Source organism: Homalodisca vitripennis, chromosome 1 (genome assembly GCF_021130785.1).
Source record: "Homalodisca vitripennis isolate AUS2020 chromosome 1, UT_GWSS_2.1, whole genome shotgun sequence".
Classification (NCBI taxonomy): domain Eukaryota; kingdom Metazoa; phylum Arthropoda; class Insecta; order Hemiptera; family Cicadellidae; genus Homalodisca; species Homalodisca vitripennis.
In genome coordinates this window covers 122,739,716-122,765,965 of record NC_060207.1, presented here as the reverse complement: position 1 = coordinate 122,765,965, position 26,250 = coordinate 122,739,716, and the positions used below count along the sequence as shown (strand labels likewise).

At 33.6% G+C, this 26,250-nt stretch overlaps 1 protein-coding gene across 3 annotated transcripts in view; it reads left to right on the top strand.

Annotated features, from left to right (window-relative positions):
* The window catches only part of LOC124370620 (nuclear pore complex protein Nup107), a 75,286-nt gene that overhangs the window by 15,666 nt on the left and 33,370 nt on the right, over nt 1-26,250 (top strand). For 2 of the 3 annotated variants that reach the window (XM_046828911.1, XM_046828917.1), the window contains exons 2-11: nt 10,962-11,059; nt 12,880-13,044; nt 15,007-15,146; nt 15,846-16,043; nt 19,092-19,217; nt 20,478-20,576; nt 21,128-21,327; nt 22,932-23,171; nt 24,818-25,088; nt 25,975-26,171. In XM_046828911.1, the coding sequence (XP_046684867.1) occupies nt 10,962-11,059; nt 12,880-13,044; nt 15,007-15,146; nt 15,846-16,043; nt 19,092-19,217; nt 20,478-20,576; nt 21,128-21,327; nt 22,932-23,171; nt 24,818-25,088; nt 25,975-26,171 (1,734 nt within the window). Of the gene's footprint in view, nt 1-6,405; nt 6,527-10,961; nt 11,060-12,879; nt 13,045-15,006; nt 15,147-15,845; nt 16,044-19,091; nt 19,218-20,477; nt 20,577-21,127; nt 21,328-22,931; nt 23,172-24,817; nt 25,089-25,974; nt 26,172-26,250 lie in introns of those variants that run through there. The other variant, XM_046828923.1, reaches the window with a different exon arrangement.

Below are 26,250 nucleotides of genomic sequence, written 5' to 3'. Positions count from 1 at the left end.
GGGCGCTTACTATCTGCTTACGAGTCACTCGCAAACAAAGCATAGCATAATATTGATCCTACCTACAATTTTTTTTAACTAAAACTTGTACTCGTAGTTTTAAAAGCGTTCCCTTGCGTTCCGGCACTCTTGGGAGGTAAGGGAACGCCGTTCCTTGCGTTCCCACTGAAATTAACCACTGGGCCAGCGTAAACTCCGGGCCGGCAGGCTTTTCCTCCACCACTAGGCCTACTACGTAACGAATGGTGGCTGACTTGTCGCGTCATATACACCGCGCTTGCTTGTGTATTCACAAATTACAACACAACAGTGCACGGGCTTTGATAGTATGTTGTGTCATTACTACCGGAATGAGTAAACTAATGATTATTATTAGTCTAACATATAAGCAATTAATCAATTTACTGTGACGTACCGGTAAAATACTCAATACCGTATGAATGCAATACGAGTATTCCATTAAATAAGCCGTGAAAGATATGTGTTTCAGGCTGAAATTCTAATTATGACGGAACAAAAATAAAGTTGATATTTAGATATCCAATATACGAGTATGATAAGGCGAATATGGATTATATTTAATTATCAAGACAATTTTGAACTTAATAAAGGTTATGTAGTGTGTGAAGATAGTTTTCTTCATTACGATATAGTTAGAGATGATTGTGTAAAAAAGAACAGATGGAACAGTTATTAATTGTAAAACGGTAGGTAAATAATTGAGAAATGAATATTTTATTACATTATTTAAAAATTAACCCAGTTTCATGTTACAGACTTACAGACAATAGAAAACGCATGAATAAAGACAATCTGAAATTGAATTCAAGCAGAATAAAATATAAGGTTCTTGTATTTTTATTAATAATTTGGACAACTTTTAAAATTAAAAGCTTGCTTATTTTCTAATAACAATACAAGATTGCATAGCCTTTTGTAAAATCAACAGATTTATAAGTGGGCCTCCTTCGTTAAGTTTGTCAATTTACGTTAATACACTTTTGCAAGTTAATATGTATTTAAAGGGTGCTGACATTACACACGTGTTTAGCTTGGTAGGCAAAAAAAGTTGTTTCTTATGTAAATTAATGGAGAGTATTACATGAAATGTTAAGAATGTCCCTCCAGTTTGTAGATTTGCATCTAAGAAAGAGATGAGTTTCAATATACGTCTTATTTGGAAATATGACAACCAATATTGAAAACCTCATACTGCCCAGTAGCTATATAACAATAGCAAAATAATATGCGAAAAGAAATTTAATAAACAAACTTTGATGCGACACAAATTTCTTATTATTAATTAATTCCTTCATATTATAGTCTCTTAGAGCAGTTTCAAAAGAAAACTAAAATTTTTTCGTACAATATTTCGTTGTAATTAACAACTTTTTCAAGTACACTTTTAAAAGAAACAAAAGAAGAAACGCCTGATAATAAACATTCTAAATGTAAATATAATTTTGACATGTAAACAAGTTTTGATTAGTTGTTAATTTAACAATAATAACATAATATAATGTAATATAATTTTGAATTTAGGTAAATTTGTATATCACAATCTAATTATTCAAGTGGAAAACAATAATTTAGCGAATATTAAGTCCATATGGTTGTTTCGATTTTAATATAAGTTGGTGCCAATTCATTAATTAAGCAATTTTGCTTATAGCTTTGAGTTTATAACAATCCTCAAAGCTTTTGTTATGGTGAATAGCGTGTAAGGCTACTGGTTTTTTGTCGTCTTTGTGATTTATAGAAAAACGGTGACCGGTCATTCTTACCCGCAAAGAATTTGTGGTTTGCCCAATGTAGTCCTTGGGACAAAACCTACAAGTTAGCTGGTCAATTGAATTGTTGGAGGTACAGTCCAATTGCCTATTGGCTTAAATAGTCTCTTAGAACAGTTTCAAAAGAAAACTACAATTTTTTCGTACAATATTTCGTTGTAATATACAACTTTTTCAAGTACACTTTTAAAACATACACAGAATAAAATAAACAAACAAAAGAAGAAACACCTGATAATAAACATTCTAAATGTAAATACATTGCCTATTGGATTAAATAGTCTCTTATTAAAAATTATAGCAATTATATAATTAATATCATTTTGTTCCATCGTCAATGCAGATCCAAATTATTAATAGTTTGTAAATATTTTGAGCAAGTATCGAACTAGTCCAGAGTGAGCGAGTGCGGGTACTCTATAATGATAGTTTCTCAGCCACCGTTCGTGACGTCATAACGTCGTGTTCCTGTCGGCCCGGAGTTTACGTTAGTCCCAAATGAAGGCAAAATATTAGTTTAGCCTACTACCAACGAGAATTATTTCGCTGAAACCAATACTGTATACACTAACTGTGATTAAGAAAACATGTACCAATATACATATTATTGGAAAAAAGACATGCTCATTTAATATAGTAAAACTAACTCCAGAGTTCACTCCTTTTCTCTTTCTGGAGAGGCCCATCTTATCCGCGCATACTTAATGATGGATGGAAATATATCGACCTCGTTGTTTTAACGATTTGAAGTGGAAAATATTGAATTTCGTGATAAAAGTTTAATCAGTCGTTATATGTCGTTTCCTAAACGTATTTCGCCTGGTAAAATAAGAAAATCTATACTTTAATTCTCTCTGAGAATTTTTCTGAATCACGTACCTGTTGACTAAAAAAAGTAGTATATGGCTAGTGTCAGATTTAAATTGTCTAAGTTTATTTCTTTCATCCGTCTTTTATGGTTTTTTTACACACACACACACACACACACACACACACACACACACACACACACACACACACACACACACACACACACACACACACACACACACACACACACACACACACACACACACACACACACACACACACACACACACACACACACACACACACACACGCACGCACGCACGCACGCACACACGCACGCACGCACGCACGCACGCACACACGCACAGTAAAAAGATCTGGTCTCTTTCACGGCTAAGGCTACTATCACTTTAAATGCTGAGTTTTCAACGATGATGTCACTAGGTACTGCCGGGTTTATTTGCAAACAAAGCTGCTCCATAGTAAGCATACATGTAGCTTGTTTCTGTCCAAACTTCTTCACTTGTTTCGCAACATCTTCATTTACCAAACTGCCCCTATATTCTTCTGAACTGTAATACCATATGAACCACAAACAAAATTGAAAATAAAAAAATCAAAATAGCAACTTTAAACACACAATTGAGCAAAAAAACGAGAGAATAACAAAGTTTTATTTCTGACGTCCAGTTAAAACTTCACAATGCGTTTTCGTTGTAGCCCCTTAGTATACTGTTGGAGTGTATTGGCAATAGAACAGCACTACTTTGGAGTAATTCAAATAAGCACTACTAGAAGCCAATGTGTATTATCTTACAGGTACCAGGCGTTGTGTAGCAATGTACCTCTTTGGCACGTGATAAGACGGGGGCGTTGGCAGTTGAACGCAAAGTGGAATAGCCCGTGTTACCACGGACGTAGCAGTTATGAGACTAGTGAATGATTGAAATCTAAGTCAGAATATTAGAATACTCAGGCCCTGCTTATATAGAAAAAAACAAAACCACTTTCTTCAGTTTGGCGTGAGCACTAATGTGTAATAAACAGTGAATTGCGCTCTAAGTTTGCCAAGGATACTGAGAATCGGTCCGCCGTCACTGGAAAGTACCCCCCCCCCGCCTGTTAAGGGGATATATTAATAACTCAACTGCCCAACCGCCATCAAGCGTCAAGTCTTATACAAGCAGGGATCTTCGAATTCATATCACTCTCAGTAAGTCTATTTCATTATTAGTGTGTGTTAGATTGGTAAATGCGTTGTCTATAACTACACAAGCAAATCAATGAAAAACGACGGAATATAATTTTATAGTTAAGGACTACAACCTACAAACATTTTGGCAGACAGATCTAACTATTGGTTAGTTGCAAAAATAGATGGAGGATTATTATACATGTGCTGATTTTGTTAGCCTTCTAACACCTGAATTCTTTGCACTTGCCCTTAAATAGCATTCTTTATCATTATGATTTACTAATTAGTTGGATTCAATAACTCATTTACGTGGATCAGCCACGTAAAGCAAAATTTAAACCATCTGAGAGTTCAAGGATTTGCAGTAAACGTTGGGCTCCAGATCGTTTTCGAGTAAATGCAGGTCTGAAAAATGGAACAAAATACTAATTTCTAATGAAAATAGTCTAAGATCTTATTGCTATTTCACAAACTTTATTTGAATATCAAAACATATTAAAGCATCCGACGATGTACACAAACACGTTTCATAGTCCTACAAACATAAATATATTCTATACAAAAATGCAAGAAATGCAATGTAGTTGGTATGTCGAAATTTTGCAGGTGTATTTAAAGACCATGCCAAAAACAGAATGACATGAAACTAACAAAATTAATAGAAGTATTCTATAAAAATTATGCCACTCATTTGCCAAGGATAAAACAATCTTAAGCATCGCGTCTAATCTAAGTGAGGTATTCATCAAACATAAATCAAATAGTTTTGTTTAACAATGTGTGATTAGTAGTACGTTTACAATAAATGTAGTACTGTTAATTAGAATGGGCCACTCGTTTAATTTTAGGATAATATTTACACAATTACCTAATACTAATAGCAGTAACATTTTAGTTTTCTTCTTGGTAATATGTACGGCAAAATTGTATACGCTTTGTATACCACAATAATAAATCTAGCTATCAATTATAGCATTATTTCTATTATTTATTTTCCTATTAGGTGATATCATATTTTACGAGTGTCACAAAAAATGTGATACAGCCGTTTTGAATATAAACTGAGAGATATGACCGCTTCCCTGTTCTCAGAGCAATACTAATGTATTGTCACTTTCTATACCGCGTAAAAAGGGCATACAATGTCATTATATAAACAAAGTTATAGATACAACATTTTATTTGAATTTTTCTTAATTGTCCCACAAGACGCCTTTCCCGATAAAAAACTTTCTTGTGTATTACTTTTTCATTTATGATTAAGAAACATAGTTAGTTTGAATTTGTCTATACTAATGTTTAAACTCATGTTTCGTCCAACTAATCCACCGTGTTTATAGCTCGTGTTCATCAAATCGTAGTGCACTCAATTGTATACCTGATGAGACAACGAGACCACTTCACACACATATATATATAGGTGTCTTTGATATAGAAACGCTGTAAATGTTTCGTTTTGAGCTTTTTCGTCATAGACTTTCTTTGGATCTCTTCAGACGAACATGATTCCAAATTCCAGGAGTCACGTCTTAGACTAGACGTCAGATACTTGACACTGCAATAAAAGAAAGGTGAACTGGAGCTAAAGTAAAAATTTAGCTAATCTAAATAGCACTAACCTCAATTTTACTGTAAACAAAGATATAAAATATAAATGTTTACATAATACCATGACACTGCAGAGCATGCTAAGTAACAAAGCAACTGAACAAGGATGCATGTAATTCAGCTCCCCCGCTGACATATCCCTATATAGGAATAGAAACGCGCATCGAGCGTGCAACTCACGGTTTATTATATATCAATGGGCGTGAGTACACTATTTATAGTACCGTATGTTTTCTTATTTGGTATTCCTGTTTCCGCCTTACAGTTATCGTTTTCATAATCATTGGGAATTGGTAATGCGCAATTGCAAGGCGTTGAAAGTTTTCGAGATGCTATAACTTTCAAATGTATCCACTAGAATAAATTCGATGGTTTCGCTGGTCAAGCTGCGTCTGCTGCAAAAACGCAAATAAATGCAAACAATCTCTTTAAGTTCAGGTTCAGATTTGGCTACTCTGTAGTATTTCATAAATTTAAAAGTGATTTTCTAATCACTTCAACTTTGGTTTCTTAGAAGCCTCATTCTACTTTCAAAGATTTATACAAACCATACTGTATATAATCTTTAAATTTAAGTTACTATACTTCGTTCTAGCAAAGCGAATCTTTTCATTGACTGGTTTAATTGCAAAGGGCAGACAGAATACGTTAGAATAAAAGGGTCTAATTTTATTCCCGGGCAGAAATTTTAGTTTAAATCATATGTGCCAAACTCATTGCAAAATTCTTGTTCAGAGGAGTAGTTTCAATTTCTGGAGAAGATGTATTAATTTTCTATTTAATGGTTGTTAGAAATATAAATCAAGGAAATCCTGTATATATTGATTAGTTAAATCATGATAGTTTTTATAAATTTAGATAATTATATTATTATTTAGAATACATTTTTTAAAATTTAAATTAATTAATAAACTGCCATAATATCGATACTATACAACCGATGTTGTTTTGTTTTTGTCGTGATATAAAATCGATTGTTTTGCCGGCTTTATGAAACTGCAGCCCGAGCCCGCCCGTAGCCGTAATCCCTAATCCCACACAATCAAATTGAAACAAATGCACTGTTTAATGTTTGTGCATTCTACCTAGATTATAGAATTCTTCGCTGACTGTTTTAATTAAGGTAAGACAGAATGTAAATTTTACTCGTTCTGGTGAAATATAGGTATTTAGTATAAAGAGAATAAAACACTTTTTTGTTGAAAAATGTTGTCTATGCTAAATTATATTAATCGTAGCTTTTTAGTTTTGGTGATTGAAAACTATGGTTTGTAAGGGTTTACTCTTTTTTTAGATTAATATTACGCCCTCTATTGCATGTTCTGATAAGGAATAATATAAAATAATTTAAAGGACAAAGTCGTCAACATTCAAAAGCACTTGCTAACTTAACCTCAATTACAACATAACCTTAAAACCTAAACTTTCAAGTCTGTTTATTATCCCTTCCAATCTAATTTAATGGACGTGTTCCCTTGTACTTGTATTGTCTTACAGCTAAAGTGCTGGCTTTGAATGGAATATTGTAGTGAATTAATTTATAATGTTATATACGTTTTACTTTTAGATTATGGTTAGGCATATTGAGCACAAATTAACGAGTTAGCCAAAAAAAATAGGGGTAGGGTCCAATAAGCGGACCCGGTTTTTTATATCGAAATTGGCAAACGATATTACTTAATCATAACCATCGATATAATCAATCGATATTGATGAATTATTTTTAACAACTTAAATAATCTATATGAACAGCTGTAAACACTTTCAAATAATACAATTAAGGTAATATTTTAAATTTCACGTAACATTGTGTATTAAAATGGCCGTCAATCTTAGGAAGCTTCACGAAATTGCTTTAAAAAACGATAAAATATGTTTTTTATGGCTTCAGGATGTTGGGTTAGTACCTAAGAATCCATTATGTGATATTTGTGGAAATGTAACAAATGTAACTGTCAGAGGAGCTAACATGGTCGTCTTCAGATGCAAAAAAAGAAGGTAATGGTGGACACAAACTTTAGTAAAAACGTTTTCGTTCTGTTCCATTTAGTTAAAGTTATGAGTTTCCCTGATTTTGGTTATGTTCATTTATTATTTGTTATCATTAAATTCACATTTTAATTTAAACATATGATTGTTATTACTTTTATATCGATTGATAGTCTATGATTCGATATGCGAATATTAGGTATCGATGATTATATTCTTCGATATAAAAAACCGGGTCCGCTTATTGGACCGTACCCAAAAATAGAAATAAAATTAATCATAATGAATAATTTAAGCTTCTTTTCACGGTTTCCCATGAACTTTTGACTGTCTGTTATTTTCTTTAAAAGATTATACGTTTATTCGCTATATAAAAAAGTGTGTACACACGTTAGTTATTCATAACCAGTATCAGTAGGTTATATTGATAGTTACATTTAAGCAGTATCATTTGTCAATATCGATATAACATAACTGGGTCCGCTTATCGCACTCTACTCAAATTTTTAATTATTGGGTAGAGTACGATAAGTGTAACATGTTTATCATATCGATTAGTATAATCATCGATACAAAATATTTGTATATCGAATCGAGATTATCAATCTATAGACTATCAACATTTTATCATAATAATAATCATGTTTTAAATTAATATAATACTGTATACGTAGTGATCATATTATATGTAAAATAAGAACTGTAAAGATCCAACAACAATTAAAATAGGAAATTGAATTTGAAATTAATTAATCAGTATTGGTTTGTAGGTTATAGGCTATCTATCATTTTAATTAAGTAATATCATTTGTCAATATCGATTAAAAGCTGGGTACGTTTATTGTACTCTACCCTAATTATTAATCATCCATGTGATCTGAGCACAGCATGACATATTACAAATATTGATGGATCCAAAAATCACTATCTGTGAATTTTTCACTGTTTTTCCTATAGAGTGATCTTCAATGATTACCGTTCAGTTGGTAAAATCATTTTGCAGTGATTTGTCTGATACTGCTCAGCACTACACTAATGAACTGAACTGAATGTTGTTGTTCCTCAGTACTGTTGCGCTACAACCTGATTACTGCACATTGTATAATTTGATTATTTTATGTTCTTAAATATTACACATGGTATTTGAGGTATTTGAATTAAATATCTGAATTATAGGCCTTCTTCTATAAGTTTAAACAAAAATTTATAATGAGTAGCTAAGTTAATTTCCAATTCCAACCAATATAATTACAAGTTTCTGGGAGGCAATTAATAATAATAATGATACTTTATTTTCCACCATTTACAAATAAATACAAAAATTGAAAGTAATTGAAAGTAAACTTATTTAAAAAATTTTACTTTGCAGTTTAAAGTTAAAATATCAGACCACAGTTATTTGAAAAGAATTCTTCGGGAAAGGAAAAGATCTCAAAATAAAATAACATTAGTAAACCAAAATAAAAATATGAATTCCTAAACAAGTTTTGTAATAAAATAAGGCCAGATAAATAGCACTAAGTTTTTCTCTTCGAAAATGAAATACCATGAAATCGTATCATATTTCCCAACAATTAAATTAAATTATATAACAGTACTGAAAGTTATTCCAAATCAGAATTAAAAATTATATTTAAAAAATAAAGGGTACTTTGGGATTATACCGACCACACTAGTATGAAGAACACAAAAATAGAAATTTATAGAAACAAACATGATAGAACGAAAAAACAACTCTTCAATTACAAAATTACAAACTTACAAGCATTTCCAGGTATTGTGATCGCTGTTATCTTATCTTTCTCGAGAATCCTGATTACGGCAGGCCGCGCGGCATCACGTGATTTGCACGGTACATAATTGCCTTTCCATTACAATTCAATTTATATTTCTGATTAGCCCCTCTAGAATTTGATATTTTACTGATAGGTACTATCTCGAGGGATGTTTTTCTTTCGTCGACATCAGCGCGGGGCAGCACCGAAGGTGCTGTCAATGCCCGCGCTGATGGCCGGAGGCACTCGCATTTTGGGTGGCGGAATGTGATCAAGAATAAAAACAAGTTTTTAGTGTTTTTTTAATAAAGAGTTTAGTTTGGTAAATGATTGTTTTTGTTGAATTTTTGTGTTTGGAGAAATGTAGAGGTAAAACACGGAAGTACAACAAAGCGATGCACCAGCTGAACGGGCGGCGAGACTGCAATCACGTTATCTACTAGACGCTCGACTTTGACCTCTGTCTGAGGATGGGGAGGGGTTTGCGATAAGACAATTCCTGTTTTATATTGACGAAATATTGTTCTACGCTAATCTAGTAATCAGTAGAAACGAAATGTGAAATAACGATTCATGTCTGGGTGTGGTCGGTATAATCCCAAAGTACCAAATAAAGTTTTCATTTACACATGGTCGTCAGATTTAATTACATTCAAACACATAAATCAGTATTTAAAACTTTTATTTTTGTGAAGCCTTTCGATAACAAGGCTATCTTCGTCAGACACATCACTACTTAGAACAGATTATTCATTGATATCAAAACTAAAAGAAATTGTTTGCAATCTTGATCTATGGGTATAAGTACCTAATTTCCTATGATCCCATTACCTCATTATCAATGCCTGTGATTGGCTCTGGCAAGCTTCCAACTACGAGCAATTAGGATTCACAAACATTCCTATGATCTCTATTCAAGTATTGTTGCTAAAGAGAACTACAGTTATGTAAATTATCCTCACCTGTAGCACCCTTAAAGTTGTTTGTAAAAGAATATTTTCTGAAGAAAAGATAAGGCTCTTCAAATTGTATCCAAGTAGAGAACTTTGGAGCGAAGTTTATTCTTCTACTGATTTGACAGTCAAGTTTGATCTCTTCTCTAGTACCTTATTATACTATTTCAATATCTATTTTCTGCTGTCTAGAAGAAAGACTGGTTTGAGTCATACCTTAAAACAAAGAGTTGGCTATCATCAATCCAATTCAAAAAAAGAGGAGTACAGTTGAGTGTTCAGATTACAGACCCATTGCATCAATTTCAACCTTTTGTAAAGTCTTTGAGAGGTTGGTTTTGAACAGGCTTTAGTAATTTCTGATCAATAACAAGTTGTTCCCTCAACAATTAGGGTTCACTAAGGGAAAGAGTACGGTCATGCCATATTCTCCTCAAAGTATATTTGATGTACTCGGGTGATTATTCATTTGATATCTTTTTCGATTTTAGCATAATGAATATTCTGGTACATTCCAACTCACTTTTTCAAAGTGTACATGTCAAATACTCTGCGGTACAACTGTATAATAGTCAGCCATTACCTCTTAGGTTAGAAAGAAACTACAATACGTTCAGAAAGCAACTGAAAAATGTACTATGTAATAAGAAATGTTATGATGTGAATGATATTTTATAACAAGATTAAGACATTCTTAAGTTATGCTTATTGTACTGTAGATACAAAATTCTGGTATCATGGCCTTTTTATAATTGTGTTTCAACTTGGCATATGCATTGTTATTTTGCCTACATGAACAAAGAAAGAATAAAGAAAGAATTAATAAAGAATTTGAATTTAGGACCATGTCATCAGAAGATCTACTGCAGCGGTCTGTACGCTTACTAGATGATGTTGTGGGATCACCATCCTTGTACCGAAGTCCAAGACCCAATAGACGTAAGTATCTAGGGGAAGAGTTTGTCTTCTATTATTATTTACTTTAAATGAATTTTTGTTTAAAAATAACGTTTGAAATTGTTGTATTGAAAAACCATTTTACAAAAATTTTGTAGGATGTCTTACTTTTTCAAAAATGATTTATGTTTACAGACTGTTTTTACCAGCACTATTAACATCATGTTTGTTAGCTTATGTTACCTGTGCTAGATGGGGCGGTATGGCCACACTAAAATATGCTACGTTTCTCAATAACTACTGATGTGAAAGGCTGAGAGCAGTCCTTATATGATTCGTCAATAATTGTACTTTTTAACCCAACTTGGTTTAGCTAAGTAGTACTGGAGATACCCTTCCAGGCTTGTGTGCGTGCAGATTTTTAGTACCTCTAACACCACTTTAAAACGTAAATGAATGGTAACACAAAGCCTCAAAATCTGATAACCTTGATTTAAGTCTTAAAAGTCATACGGAAATAGAGTGCATTTCAAGTTCCAATGAATAGGAATAAGAATAAGAATTTTATTCTGTCAGAAAATATTCCACACAAATACATTGGCATGTCAATACAATGTTACAACTTTTGTAAAACAATGAACATTCTAAAAGTCTTGCTTCGTCCACACTGTTTAGATGTACTCTTCCTCTGAATAGAATGATCTTTTACAAAGAAAATAACTTAAGTTTAGCTTTTAATTCCATATCACTTTGCATCCTTATATCTAATGGTAACTTATTGTATATATACAATGCCTAGAAACACCTTTTAAGGAGCGGCGTATTCCATGCACTTAAGACACAAGAGTCTTTAGTGCACGCCGGAAATTTACCATGAGCCCAACCAGTTTACAGTTTCAGCAAATGTCGACTCTGTGAAGATACTTTCTCAGGTGCCCATGTCCTGTAATTATTCACAACATAAGAAGTCACTGCTCTACCTAAGAAGAAAAGTTCAGATGCTATACTGTGGCATGGTCTCACTCAGTCTTACAATCTCAGTGCCTGTGCTACTGTCTGTTTCAGAGCTATCCGTAAAACATTCAAACTCTGCTAGTGGAAGGTGTTTCTTTACCTCCGACCAAACTTCTGTAGAAGGTATAATAACCCTGAAGGGTTTGTCAAAGGAAAATCTTTGAGACTATTGATCAGAGATCATGTCTATAGCATCTCCCTGAATCATGATGCTAATTTTGCAATGCCCACTGTTGCACCCTGAGGCTGACCAAAGACCCACCTGCTGAAGACAATAGGCACTTTTCCACATCCTAAGCTGAGTTTCCTCCACACCGATTAACACTCTCTTGTTGGGTTTACTCTGTGTGAGTACGATTTAAACACATGGTAACCTGTGAACATGTTGAAGTTTTATCTGGAACTAAATATGAATCCTTTGTTAACAGGTTGCAGCAGCCTGTTCAGCAACACAATGTTACCACTACGACATTAAGCCTTGTACAAGTAATCTTTAAATACATCTGTAATAAGTAAGATCAATAATCTGTAATCAATAAATAAGAATCTTTTTTTGACAGATTGTAGAAGCATTTTTAGTAACACAATGTTACCACTACGACATTCAGACGTGTACCGCCAGTACACTAAATGCATCCATCAACATGTTTAACATCTGAGTTGGTTAACTTTTATCTGTGACTAAATAAGAATCCTTTGTTGACAGATCTTAGCAGCCTGTTTAGCATCACAATGTTACCACTACGACATTCAAAAGTGTACTCAGTACGCTTTAAACACATCCATCACCATGTTTACATCTAAGTTGGTATTTTGTCTGTGACTAAATAAGAATCCTTTGTTGACAGATCGGAGCAGCCTGTTTAGCAACACAATGTTACCATTACGACATTCAGATGTGCGCGAGTACGCTTTAAACACATCTATCACTATGTCCACATCTGAGTTGGAAAACTTTTATGTGGACTCAACCTCCACCAAGCTGCAAAATCAAAGAGCTATCATCAGAGATAGTAAGTTAAGCCTATATTATTATAGTATAAAAAGATTATCACATTAACTAAGATTGCATGCTGATTAAAAATATACCATAATAATGGTCATTGATTAGAGAAAGCATTCCATAGAGTTTTAAGTAGTCAAACTAATGAAAATTTACCAGGATAAGAAAAGTAATGGAATATAGAGTTAAATTATCTTGAAACAAACAACATTTAAGGTAACCCTTTGGCTGGTCGACAAAAGATCTCCCAAAAATGTTTCAGCATGCGTGATACCTAAAACTATTAAGTTCAAATTGACTGTTCTGCATTGTTGTATTTAATTATTTATAACATTTTGTAAACATCAAGGTATTTGCTTGAAATTGCTCTTGTTATTCAGCTAATAGAATTGTCTTTCAGGGGAAAAATGTTGAAGCATATAAAAAGGTGTATATTTTTATGTCTATTTAGATATATTTTAGATTGTAATTATAAAACATATTTATTTATTACTAACTGTTACCCGCGGCTTCGTGCGCAATCTTTTGAACCGAAGTCCTTATATTGCTCAGTAAAAGCAATTATGATGTAATATGATGGGAATCCTTTAAAAATTTTGAAACGTAAGTAGGCGTACATCAGGTAGATATTATTTAAGTTCATGGTAAATAGTATCAGAGTTTAGGAGCATTTCTGGTTTAATTAATTATATACATAACATCACAGCTGAATCTGCCTTGTCATCCTGATCAAGAAAACACAAATCTCGGATCACACAGGTCTCGGAAACTTACTTCGGTCAAAAAGCGTATATTTCCAGTTCTTGTCATATATTTCAGGTCTAAGATATTTCCAGTACCATAGTAGATAAAAATATTGTTGTTTTGATGAAGAAAAAATATATATATACTTACGTAGGACCGAGATGCCTACTTCGGTTAAAAAGTGCCTACTTAAGACCATTTAAATTCACTTCACTACTATGTCACAGTTTAGCTTGCCATATTGCCTCGATCAAAATACTATATACGTTCGATTATCTAGTTCTCGGAAATCTATTTTGGTCAAAATCGTGTTAACATAGTTTGTCTGGTCTTGATGAAGAAAATACACACATAATAGGACTGAAAAGCCTATTACCACCTAGGGGGAAGTGCTACCTACTTCTTATGTACTTTTGGTATAAGGGGGAAATCCTTATTAAGGTTATGCAACATTCCAAAATAATCGTTATTAAAGTTTTGCGTTATACCAGTCTTGCTTTTTGGACTGTAGCCAGGGAAACAATGAATCGTTGAGACATGTTAGTGTTCATTTTTCTGTTTTCCATAAGCCACTGTTAAAATGCAATATCACAATGCCAAGCCCACCAGTTTAAAGTAACTTATCTGAAAACATTCATAACTTCGTTCATTAAGGTTGGTTACATAGCAGTGTTTAAATAATATTTAAAATGCATTAGATATCATTTAAATCCATAACTGGCGCAATCTGGATTAAAATTTATATGTTAACTTCATATTTACTATCTGCATTACACTACTGATCAATCACTGTTTACTTAATATTTCATAAAATTTAAATGTAAACAGATGTTTCAGCCAATTTGTCGATATAAAACTGAAGGTTTGAACAGCTGTTTAGTGCCAATTTAATTTGGATTATGAAATGTAAAAACTACATTTTTTTCTGAATTTCAAAATATTTAAGGTAACTTTTCTATATTTTGCTTCATAAAAACTTTCCATGGATTTCAATGAACATTTTACTAAAGGAATTAACCGAATTGGTCCAGTCGTTTTCGAGATTAGCGCTTACCAACACATTTTGTGATTCATTTTTATTTATAAGATGTTGATAATTGATAATTTATTGTCACCATTACACAAATTTCCTATATTAGATTTCTTTTTATTTCCTACATAATATTTTTAATTTTACTATAAACGTTGAATGTAACTGACTGAGATCTATGATACATCTCTGTTCCAGTGAGTGATAACCTCTATCAGAGCTTCCTAGACAGTATGCAGACTCATTCATCGTCGAGGGAAGTGTTCACAACTATAGCAGAGTTCGTACAGAACTGTAACAACATCTTGAAACTGATAAGAGATACGAACAGTGAGCAGGTGAGACCAGTTAGCAGTCTTCAGTTCTGTCTTTCATGATATTACCAGTTATGGCATTTTACTAAAATTAAACCATTAAGCATTTTCAAAGCCAAAATAGATTTAACAATTGATAAAATACATTTACCAACATTATTACTAGAGTGAGTACTGTTGTAGTACTGTAGCTAAGTTGGTTTAGCACTTGTCTTATGCTGTAAAGGTGAGGAACCGGAAACTAGTAGGTATCTAAAAGTCTAGTACATGGCTAACTTCTTTGTATTGAAATTCTCTTAGTAGTGCATAACTATGTAGGAGATCAGATCTATGGTTTGGGAAATAGTGAGTGGTTATAATATTGTTTTACCCTGTCCATACTCAATTCATTCATGGTGTCAGAGTGTATCAGATTCTTATATTGGAATCTGGTTACAGATATTGTTTGAAAAAAGAACTTTCGCTGTGTAGGATGGATCTTGATATTATAGTCTAGTTATTGTTGATAGTCTAATACTCCACCAAAACTCCTGTCATCATTATATTCAAGATCACTAAAATACTTCCAACAGAATTTTCCATTATTTATTTATTTAATTTATAAAAGCTACAAAACAGGTTTATTCACAGTTACAGAGCAACATTAATTAATAGGCCTGTATACATATAAGTATAATAACTGGCACACAGAAAAATAAAATTTCGTTGAATTGAATTTTGCAGGACGTTCAGTGGCTTGAATTGGAACGTAACAACTGGCGCCTGGTTCAAGCACTGTACCAGAACCGACTGTTTCCACCCAATCTTGACATGATGGAGAATTCAGCTGACAGAAAAGACATGGATGTAGATGACTTTCAACTACTCAGTGAAAAGGAAATTATGCAAAACTTCTACAAGGCGGATCCTAAGATTAATGAGGTGTGATTAATATTTGCGGTTTTAAAAAATCTTAATCAGATACTTTGCATTCAACTAGGTTGTATTTATTATCGTAGTTAATCTGTAGAGTGTCCTAAATTCATCTTCTACAATACATCACAATAACATTTTAAGTCAACAATTTATAGTTTATAACTCAATCTAATGAGATCAGTTAATATTTTGGTTTAAAATCTGTGTCTAACCCTCATAAACTAGGCAAAGTAAAGAAAAGTGTGATATTCACACTATATTGAAGTTTTGTCTGTGCTACAACTGTTTATCTTATAAATTGTATACATTTTTTGTAGGGTATCCCACAGGTGCAGAATGTGTACAATCATGCGAGCATTGCTTGCAGAAAATTTTGTCTACATAAGGAAATTTGGGAAATTTGAAAGAAAATTGGATAATACAAAAACAAAATTAAAAATGTGTGTCCGATCTGCTGGTATCACTGCACACTTGTCAGTTACGAGTCCATAGTCAACCCGACTGTACCTATATCAGACGCTGACTAGGCATTAGTTTTTGTTGGGATTTTTTTTATTTTGTCAGTGATAAAATATGGGTAGTAGATAAAGGATGTATTTGTACCTTCATATTAACGGGTACTTTAAAATAAAGTTTTTACAATGTTTCGTGTTTGTTTGTACTACCGGTGTGTTTAAACCTAATAGGCTATATCCTCTTTGACGGTTGCATTTGATCTCTATAACCTTTCATTGTCCTGATCTTGAGGAATCAATTATCCTCAACTGAGGGTTGTTAGAACTTACCTGGCTCCTGAAAAATATATACTAATAAGTGCGTCACTAAACATAAAACTGGGAAAGGAGTGATGAAGTAATGAGAAATACTATTTCACAATTCTGTTGTCTTGAAGTAAACTAGGTGTACATACATTCATGTTAAATTTATTTTATTTATAACTTCATGTTTTTGTTTTATTGAAAAAAGTATTTCAAAATACAAATATAATGTGAATAATTCACAAAATAATTGATTTATTGTGATTATAATTTTATAAAATATGAATTTAACTAGCGGGCCCGGCGCGCTTTGCTGCGCATTTCAATAATTTTTTGCAAAAGTTGCCCGCGGCTTCGCACGCAATTTCCCGTTGAAAACAGTACACTATATTCACTTATTCTTTTTCTATCACATTCTAAACATTGCTGAGATAATTGATAGTCGTTCCATCGTGAGCCTCTTGGGCGTATTATGAAGGTATGTACCATATTCCTGCCTCTATCTAGCTGTTACCCACGGCTTCGCACGCAAATCTTAAGAACCGAAGTCCTTATATTACTTAGTAAATTTTTTTTTTTACTATAATAAATTTTAGATTAAATTAGTTATATCTCCGATGCCACGATTGAGCTTGCTTTGTTGTCTCGATCGAGAGAATATGTACACACGGAGTTTTGAGAACCATACTTCTGTCAAAAAAAACAACTAAGGTTGATTTTATAACATTCTTTATATTTGTAGCCAACGTAAGATAGTAATTATGATATCTGCATTGCTCTTCTGATCAAGCATGAGCATGGTTTATATTAAATAAATATTGCAGTTAAAGGTGAATTTTTACGTCAAATTTGAATTGTATTATCTGGATAGTAAAGTCTATGTTTAACAGTGATTGCAGAAACAGTTTAAACAAAATTTGTCGTTTCTCTTAAGCTTACTCTATGCTTTAAAACTATAAGTGTAATATATGTTTACAAAACAGCTGATTAAAAATTTGAAAAGACGTTAACATATGTTTGCTGCAATGCATTTCTTATGGGTATTTCTGTAACTAGTGGGGCGGAATCCTGAATCGGGAAAGGGATGGGCATAGCTTATAAACCTTCTCCGTGGAAAAATACATATACGTACAAATTTTCATCATGATCGGTCCAATAGTTCACGATTCCATAAAGGACAAACATACAAACATTCATTTTTTATATATATAGATTTAGACCCTTTAAGTTGCTGTGGCATCGGCATATAGAAACTTCATAATTGCCAATGTTGTTTGGCTCGATGAACCATATTTAGACTATATTTAACACAGTACGCAGTTAAAATATCCAAGTAGCTATATATCTGCGTTCAATGTGTTTTTATTTATGGTTTAATGCCTGTTTGTGTTGTTGTTAATGCCTATTTATGTTGTTGTTTTCTATCTCGTAGGTCTCTAGAATGATTATTAACTATGATGTCAGCCGAAGAATTCATCAGATGTAAATTATATGTTTGGCTAGTAGCACTGATTACTTCATTCCTAATTAATTGTTTTTTGATGTAAAAACAAATCTTAAAGCTTTGTATGATTTAAATGTATTAGAGTAATAATATCAATATTTATATTTGGGTTTTTCCAGAGCAAATGAGCTTTTGTTTGTTTTCTTGTTCAGTATTGCTACAAAGTGCATAAAATTTTGACTGTATGTTGTTGAATTTGGCTTATAATTTTATCGCCTCTTACATGGTATAGCTGTAAAAAAATCTTTAAAAAAATAATACTTATGGATAATTTGGAATAAAACTCAAAAGTTTATGTTTAACAAAATTTCTTACTATGTAATATTTACCAAAAAATTCTTCATAGAAGAAAATGACAAAAAGTTGTCAAGTGATTATTGAACAACAATTTTTTCCAAAAATCTTGGAACTGGTGAAGCTAATCGTACACCAAAGTTACACCATAGATGAAAGGAAGCGCAGAGTACAGAACTTTTTGGTAGTGTATTCGTGTTTGTGTGTAAGTGATTGTAATATGTGTGCATTTTAATATTATGTGTATCGCGGCTGAATGAATGCCTCCGCTGTCTGCGGCCAATCAGACAACGTAACATTCTATTATGTTCCTTGAAAATCAACTGCAGAGTTAGTGTAAAAATGGCTTAATAGCATCTTTCCCTCACTATTGTTGCCATATGTGTCATCATCAATCAATGAGCTTTGTACATCATGATATTTTTTATTTGTTAATTGGTAAGGTTATTTGGCATAAAATCAAGCAAAAAATTGTGGTTATTTTTGTTTTGCATTTAGTATCAGCTGGTGGTAGATTGGCTCGAGAAGAATGCGGCTGATGTCTTAGACACTCAAAGAGGGCCTAAACTGCACCATTACATGGACAACACTGTCGCCTGGGAGAACACACTTCACCAATTGCAGGTGTGGATACTTTTGAAATGACAACATCTGTGATAACTTACTAGAAAATTGTTAAGAAGGGGATTGAGTTATTTTGTATAAACTTTTAGTAATATACGATAACATATGAGAATTTAAATAGATTTTGCCCAGTTAATTTGATTTACGGTAATTGTTGGTATTGTTTTGTGAGTGTATAAGAATATTGGAATTTTTTGTGTGTAATGATGGGTATGTCACGTTTATAAAACTTCTTCTAGGAAATAATGTTGGAAATTGGAAAGCGCTTTCCAGGAATACCTTAGATGAAATATCCTGAAAGGAAATAGATTTTTGGGGACTGGAAGCAAGACACTGTCTTCCCTGTAGTGAAGCTGGCATTGTATTTCCTGTCAGCTGAGCTGTAAACAATGAACCTGTCTGGGATGAAGGAGGCACATTCATGGTCACATAAGAAGATTAATGTTCTAGACAGAACAACAGTACTGGTGCGAGTACCTGTCAAGGATGAAAATGAAAATATCTAACTTTATCTGTAAACCATGGCATGGATATTGTAGTAGTAAATGGTGAACCCCACTATTTACTAATATTTGTAGCCTTTTCCAATATTTATAAAGACCCATGTTTATGGACATTATGGAACTTATCTCTGAATGGACATATTAAAAGTAAATACAGATATATGTAGCTGCTTGCTTTTGTCTTTGACTGTATTACAATACAATCCATTTAAACTTGTAGTTGGTTATATCATTCACCGAACTAGTTATAAACAGAGTCTTTTTTCAGTGATATTGGGCATTGTGTCCTGATCAACTCCACTACTCATTACTGTAGTAGAGGTGTTTCTTATCTTCAGTTGTTCTATTTGTTGTCTTACTAGAGGTTCCAATCTCTTAATAAATACAGTAGATCATACTAAAGGCTCATAACTTGGTTCTTCCAGGGAACCTTGATGTTTAGGCTTGCCAGCATCAACAAAAACAATAGTTAGTTATTGTAGAGACTTTCAACATGAACAGCTTTGTTATCCAGTAATTTCTTTTTATAGGCTTTGAATAAGGTTCAGCCATATTACTCTCTGACTGTTAACTACTTGCGATCATAACACAATTAAATTTTTTTACTATATCTTTAATATCTTCATACATTTAGCAATCTTTTTCTCAAATTTCTAAAAGTGACTTATACTTAAATTTAAAACAAAATTTAAATATTTGATCAATAGGAATAAATAACTTCTTCTGACAATGATTGCATTATACTTGTATTTTCCAGAATGAGACTGTGGCCTATCGCAGTAGCCGAGCTATTGTTAACAGTCTTGACCCAGACGCTCCATTACGAGAGAGTAAACCTCTCCATGATCTGGATATGGTAAGTTTATCTTTCTCTCCTGGCAACCCAAGCAATTAGTGTTAATTTCTAGCTGAAACGATAACAAAATGTAAATAAAGTCTTATACAATAAGAATTCCTTTAGTATTATAAGATGTATGAGACATAAGTAACCAGTCAAACAATAATTCAAGGAAATTATAATTTTAACATGGTATATAATTTTGTTTTCATAACATATACAATAGAATATGTACTGTATATGATGGAGCAAGTAACTGTCAAGGATGAAAATATCTCATTGTACTTGGTTTGTAAACTGTGAACATTCTAGTAGTAAATACTCAACTTCATTACTATTTTTAACCTTTTCAGATTTTTCTACAGACACATGTTTATAGTCATTATAAAGTTTGGAGTCTAAACTTTCATACTTGTTGTGACAAAAATAAAATCACAAAATGTAAAAATACTTTAAAGGTTAAAAACATGCCTTGCTTTCATCCATCCCAAAGTAGGGAGGAGATTCTAGAACTCTTCTAAAAGTATACCTCTGTGTCCATCTCACTGACCTAGGTAAATGTTGTACAGGAGGACGAGAACCGACTGTTGAAGCAGGTATGGGCAGAGGTGCGATGTGGTCGTATATCTGAGGCCCAGAAGTTATGTCACCACTGCGGTCAGTCTTGGCGTGCAGCCACTCTGGAAGGCTGGAAACTCTACCATGATCCTAACTATCAAAACAAGTTGGCCATCACGGAGAAGCAGCCAGTCGAGGGAAACCTGCACAGGTTGAAAATATAACTATACAAATAAAACAAATAATTTAGCTTTATCTAGAAGCAGTTCAATATCCGTTACTCTCTCAAATATTTTAAGCCAATAAACACAATTTCATGCATATTATAAAGTATGTAAGTTGTGTACATTTTACTACATAAAATGTTAAAATAATATATATCTTGGCAACAAAAGTGTTATATTTGTTAGCTATTAATTATAGAAAATTTTTTGTTGTCATATTATACAAATCAATGACTCACTCATGTCTGAGTTTGAGAGGCACTCAAGATGCTGTCATATTATCATATAGTTATATTATATGTGTTCCTTCAACATTACAAATGTTACACTATCTAACCAATATTATAATATTCAACATTCTTGAACAGTCTACTGTACAAAGTCTGTTCAAAAAATATCGCCACTTTTGTTTTTTTTCTCAAACATTATTTATTTATCAACATCAGTTGTATCCCCTTCAAAGTAATCTCCTTTAGATATTATACAGTTGCTCCAACATTTCTTCCAATCCTTGAAACACTTCAAAAAGTAGTATTTTGTGATCTTGTTCAGCTCCTCCTTTATCTTGTCAATCGTAGTGTATCGTCGTCCTTTGGGAAATACAGTAGTTGCAGTATCATAAGTGTGTTTGGTTTGCTTCACAAAAATTGCGCATAACTTGCAGACAATATTTCTTATTGATCATTCTACCCTTTGGCAAGAACTCACGATGCACCACACCTATAAGCAAAACTTTTCACATCCTACTGAACTTGACAAGCTTTTTTCGGCCTTGGCTTGTGCGACACCTTCCATTGGGATGATTGAGCTTTGGTTTCTACGTTATAACCATAACCCCATGATTCGTCACTTGTTATGACCTTCTGGAACAAATTTGGGTCACCGTGGACAGAGTCCAACAGCTCACTAGAAATGGTAATGTACTGCTGTTTTTGGTCAAAACTGAGCAATTTTGGTACGAATTTTGTGGCTACCCGTCTCATGCCAAAATTATTGATAATGATACGAGCTAATCAATATGTTCAAGTTCTCGGCAACTTCACTAACGGTGATTCGATGATTGGCCAATACTATATTCTTCACTTCATCAATGTTTTTGTCTGTTCTTGACGTGCTCGGGCGTCCGGCATGCTGTTCGTCATTTACATCTTCTCGACCCTCTGAGAACGTTTTGTACCAATGTTCCTTCAGTCCAAGGTAGCTTTTCCATAAGCCACAGTCAACATTCGGAATGTGCCCGTGCACTTAATTTAGTTTTTAACACAAAATCTTTTACAGATTATTTGATCCATTTTTTCAAGCAGGTACAAGTCGAAGATGAACCAAGACACGTGCAAGCAAATCAGCTGCCAATAAATAACTGAACAATCAAAATGGCTGAAATTGTTGTCTAGCCTGCGGAAATTAAAAAATTGTGATATTTTTTGAACAGACCTCATATATATTAATATTTTGACAAGTGAAAAACTAACAAGGGGTAAAATGGGTTTTTTTACTAAAGAAAGCAATAGTTGGGTGGTTTTATATTGAATCATATAGCCAAATAATCAATTATATATTTAACATAAACAGAGATATTGTGTCTGCACAGAGATATCTGGAAGCTATGTGCCTATCAGCTCTCGGAGAATATACGAGCAGGAACTTATGCTCGGGCGGTGTACGGCGCATTATGTGGCAACTTGGATGCACTGTTACCTGCATGTGAGACATGGGATGATGTGTTGTGGGCACACACTCGTGTGCTGGTAGATCAGCTGGTGGAGCAAAGGATACGCAATGAAGGTTCACGAAATTACCACTCCATGCCAGACTCATACTGGAATAGAAAGTAAGTCTAGTATAAAATATCCTGTTACTTGCATGTGAGGGGTATGATATATTGTGGACACACACCTGTGTACGGGTAGATCAGCTGGTGGAGCAAAGGATACGCAATGAAGGTTCACGAAATTACCACTCCATGCCAGACTCATACTGGAATAGAAAGTAAGTCTAGTATAAAATATCCTGTTACTTGCATGTGAGGGGTATGATATATTGTGGACACACACCTGTGTACGGGTAGATCAGCTGGTGGAGCAAAGGATACGCAATGAAGGTTCACGAAATTACCACTCCATGCCAGACTCATATTGGAATAGAAAGTAAGTCTATTATGTAATATCATCTTACTTGCATGTGAGGGGTATGATACATTGTGGACACACACCTGTGTACGGGTAGATCAGCTGGTGGAGCAAAGGATACGCAATGAAGGTTCACGAAATTACCACTCCATACCAGACTCATACTGGAATAGAAAGTAAGTCTAGTATAAAATATCCTGTTACTTGCATGTGAGGGGTATGATATATTGTGGACACACACCTGTGTACGGGTAGATCAGCTGGTGCAGCAAAGGATACGCAATGAAGGTTCACGAAATTACCACTCCATACCAGACTCATACTGGAATAGAAAGTAAGTCTAGTATGTAATATCCTGTTACTTGCATGTGAGGGGTATGATATATTGTGGACACACACCTGTGTACGGGTAAATCAGCTGTTGGAGTGAGGTACACATAACAACAGACTGCGAAATTACAATCTCATGTCAGACTCCTTCTAAGATAACAAGTGTGTCTGGTGTAAAACATCCTGTTTTCTGCATGTGTGGCATAAGATGATGTGTTTGCAGACACTTTCTGTGTGCTGGTAGATCAATTGGTGGAGGGAGAGATACAGTACAATAATATTTGAGAGTTATGATACCATGCCGGGACTTTTATCTTATTAGTATTACAATGAATTATAATCATTCCAATTATAATTTTTAAGCATAGTTCACATTGTTACAAAGTATTGTGAACATTTTTTAAATTGTAAATTTTCTATCTAAAAATGTGCTGCTTAATTCAAAAATAACTATTAATTAGTAAACAAAATTAAATGATATATGAACTTTGGGAATAAAAGCAATGAATATCTTATTACTCTAAAAATATGATTTGTTCTTGCCACGTAATCTTATTTTAAAATTCACTGAAACAATCTGTTTGTAACTCCATCCATCATCACCTGATCCAATTATGATAAACTAATGACTCTTTTGATACCACTCTACTATGTAAAAGTGTAAACTGGTATAGAAGTTCACTCCATCCATCAGTGAACTTCTAGAGGTTTTCTGACAGTTTGAGATTTAATGATCCCTAAGTACATAAAAATAATTCTTTCATATTCTCTTTAGTATTTCCCTATAACGAGTTGTGAATTTATAATGAAATAAAATGTTTGTATTATCTCTGACTTATTTTTTAAATGTTTATTATTGATGATGGGTGATTTGAAAAACCAATGATATACAGAGAACTGAAGTCTGTCCTCTTTTATTCAAGTGTATAATTCTAAAAAAACATTAAGAATGCCTAAAAAAATGTTGGTAAATATTATAATAGCAAATATAACATCTCCTATTATTGTAACTGTTCAGGTTGTCGATGGAGGACACTTTTGCGACTCTGGACAGCAGTGGGGAACCTTTGGTCAGACAGCAGGCCCGGTCTCGAGAACGCGTAGTACAGAAACTGCTCATACTTGACCAGTTGCCTCAACTGATGAGTAGCATGCTGCAGTGGGCCCAAGAGCAGGACTGCTCACCACAGATGCTGAGGTTTCTGGCTCACCTGGTGCTGACTCTGCGATTGCTGGGACAACCGGCCAGCCAGGATATCGGTGATGAGATTATCAAGATCTACGTCAAGGTAGAGGAGATGATATATTAATGATACAAGGGCTATTCAGAAAGAAAGGAAAAGATTTTAATTTACAAAAACCCAGTACAAGAAAAAAAATTTATTATTTACATGTGAAAGAGAGACTAAAATACTACTTTACTACATAATCACCTTACAAATTCAGGTACTTATCATAGCGATTGACAAGCTTTAAAATTCCTATATCATAGAATTCTGCTGCCTGTTAGCCACTCAGTGATACCTGGAGCTCCTCAGTGTTGTTAAAGCCCTATGTTGCTAGCCAGGTCTTTATTTTTGTGATCAAGTGAAAATCACTTGGAGCAAGATTAGGATGGTATGGGATGAGGAAAAAATTCCCAGAACTTATTTGAATATTAAAAAATGGGTAGTGTAGAGGTGTTTCTGTTGTCATGGCTGGACGCTAACTGAGGTGCTAAACACAAGCAGACAAATATATCCGCGATTGGAGTGCACCTGGTGGTGTCAGGTGGAAATGTTCCTTACTTTCTAAATATCCCTTGTAATTAATAACAGTATGTATTCTCTCCTTGCATCATGAGCCTCTGCAAAACTGGAAATTGACTGGGTTTTCCATCTTAGTTCCTTGCATTTGCAGAGGAATCAAGTTGTGTATTCTGATGACTGTTTTAAGAAATCTCAGAATTCACTATTCAATTGATAGTTTTCTTTTTAGTTAAAATATAAAAAGATGTGGCTGTACTATGTTTCTCTCTTTAGATTTAAATCACTATATGTGGAAGAGAGTGGGTAGGGAGGGGTTTCAGTATATTATCTGTTAAAACTTGGCTTTTAACAAGCCAACTTGGCCTTCTTCAATTAAGAAAACCTATAGTGTTGTATTGTATTAATGCTTATACTAGGTCATGTACAGGCACTGATGGAGAAGGGAGAGGCGGAGCAGGTGGCATACTACACAGCTACTCTGCCAGGAGATGACCAAGTCACACTGTATGCTCAGTTCCTGCAGGACATCCAGCACTTGGCACTACGGAAGGCAGCCCTAGATGCGGCTGAGGCCGTCAACCTGCCTGTAGAAGCTATAACACAACGTGTTGTTGAAAATATTCGGTTTGTCATGTTTACTTTAAATTCTAATTGAATATGAATAATTTCATTTCTTAAATTTCAATTACAGTAAAAAACATAT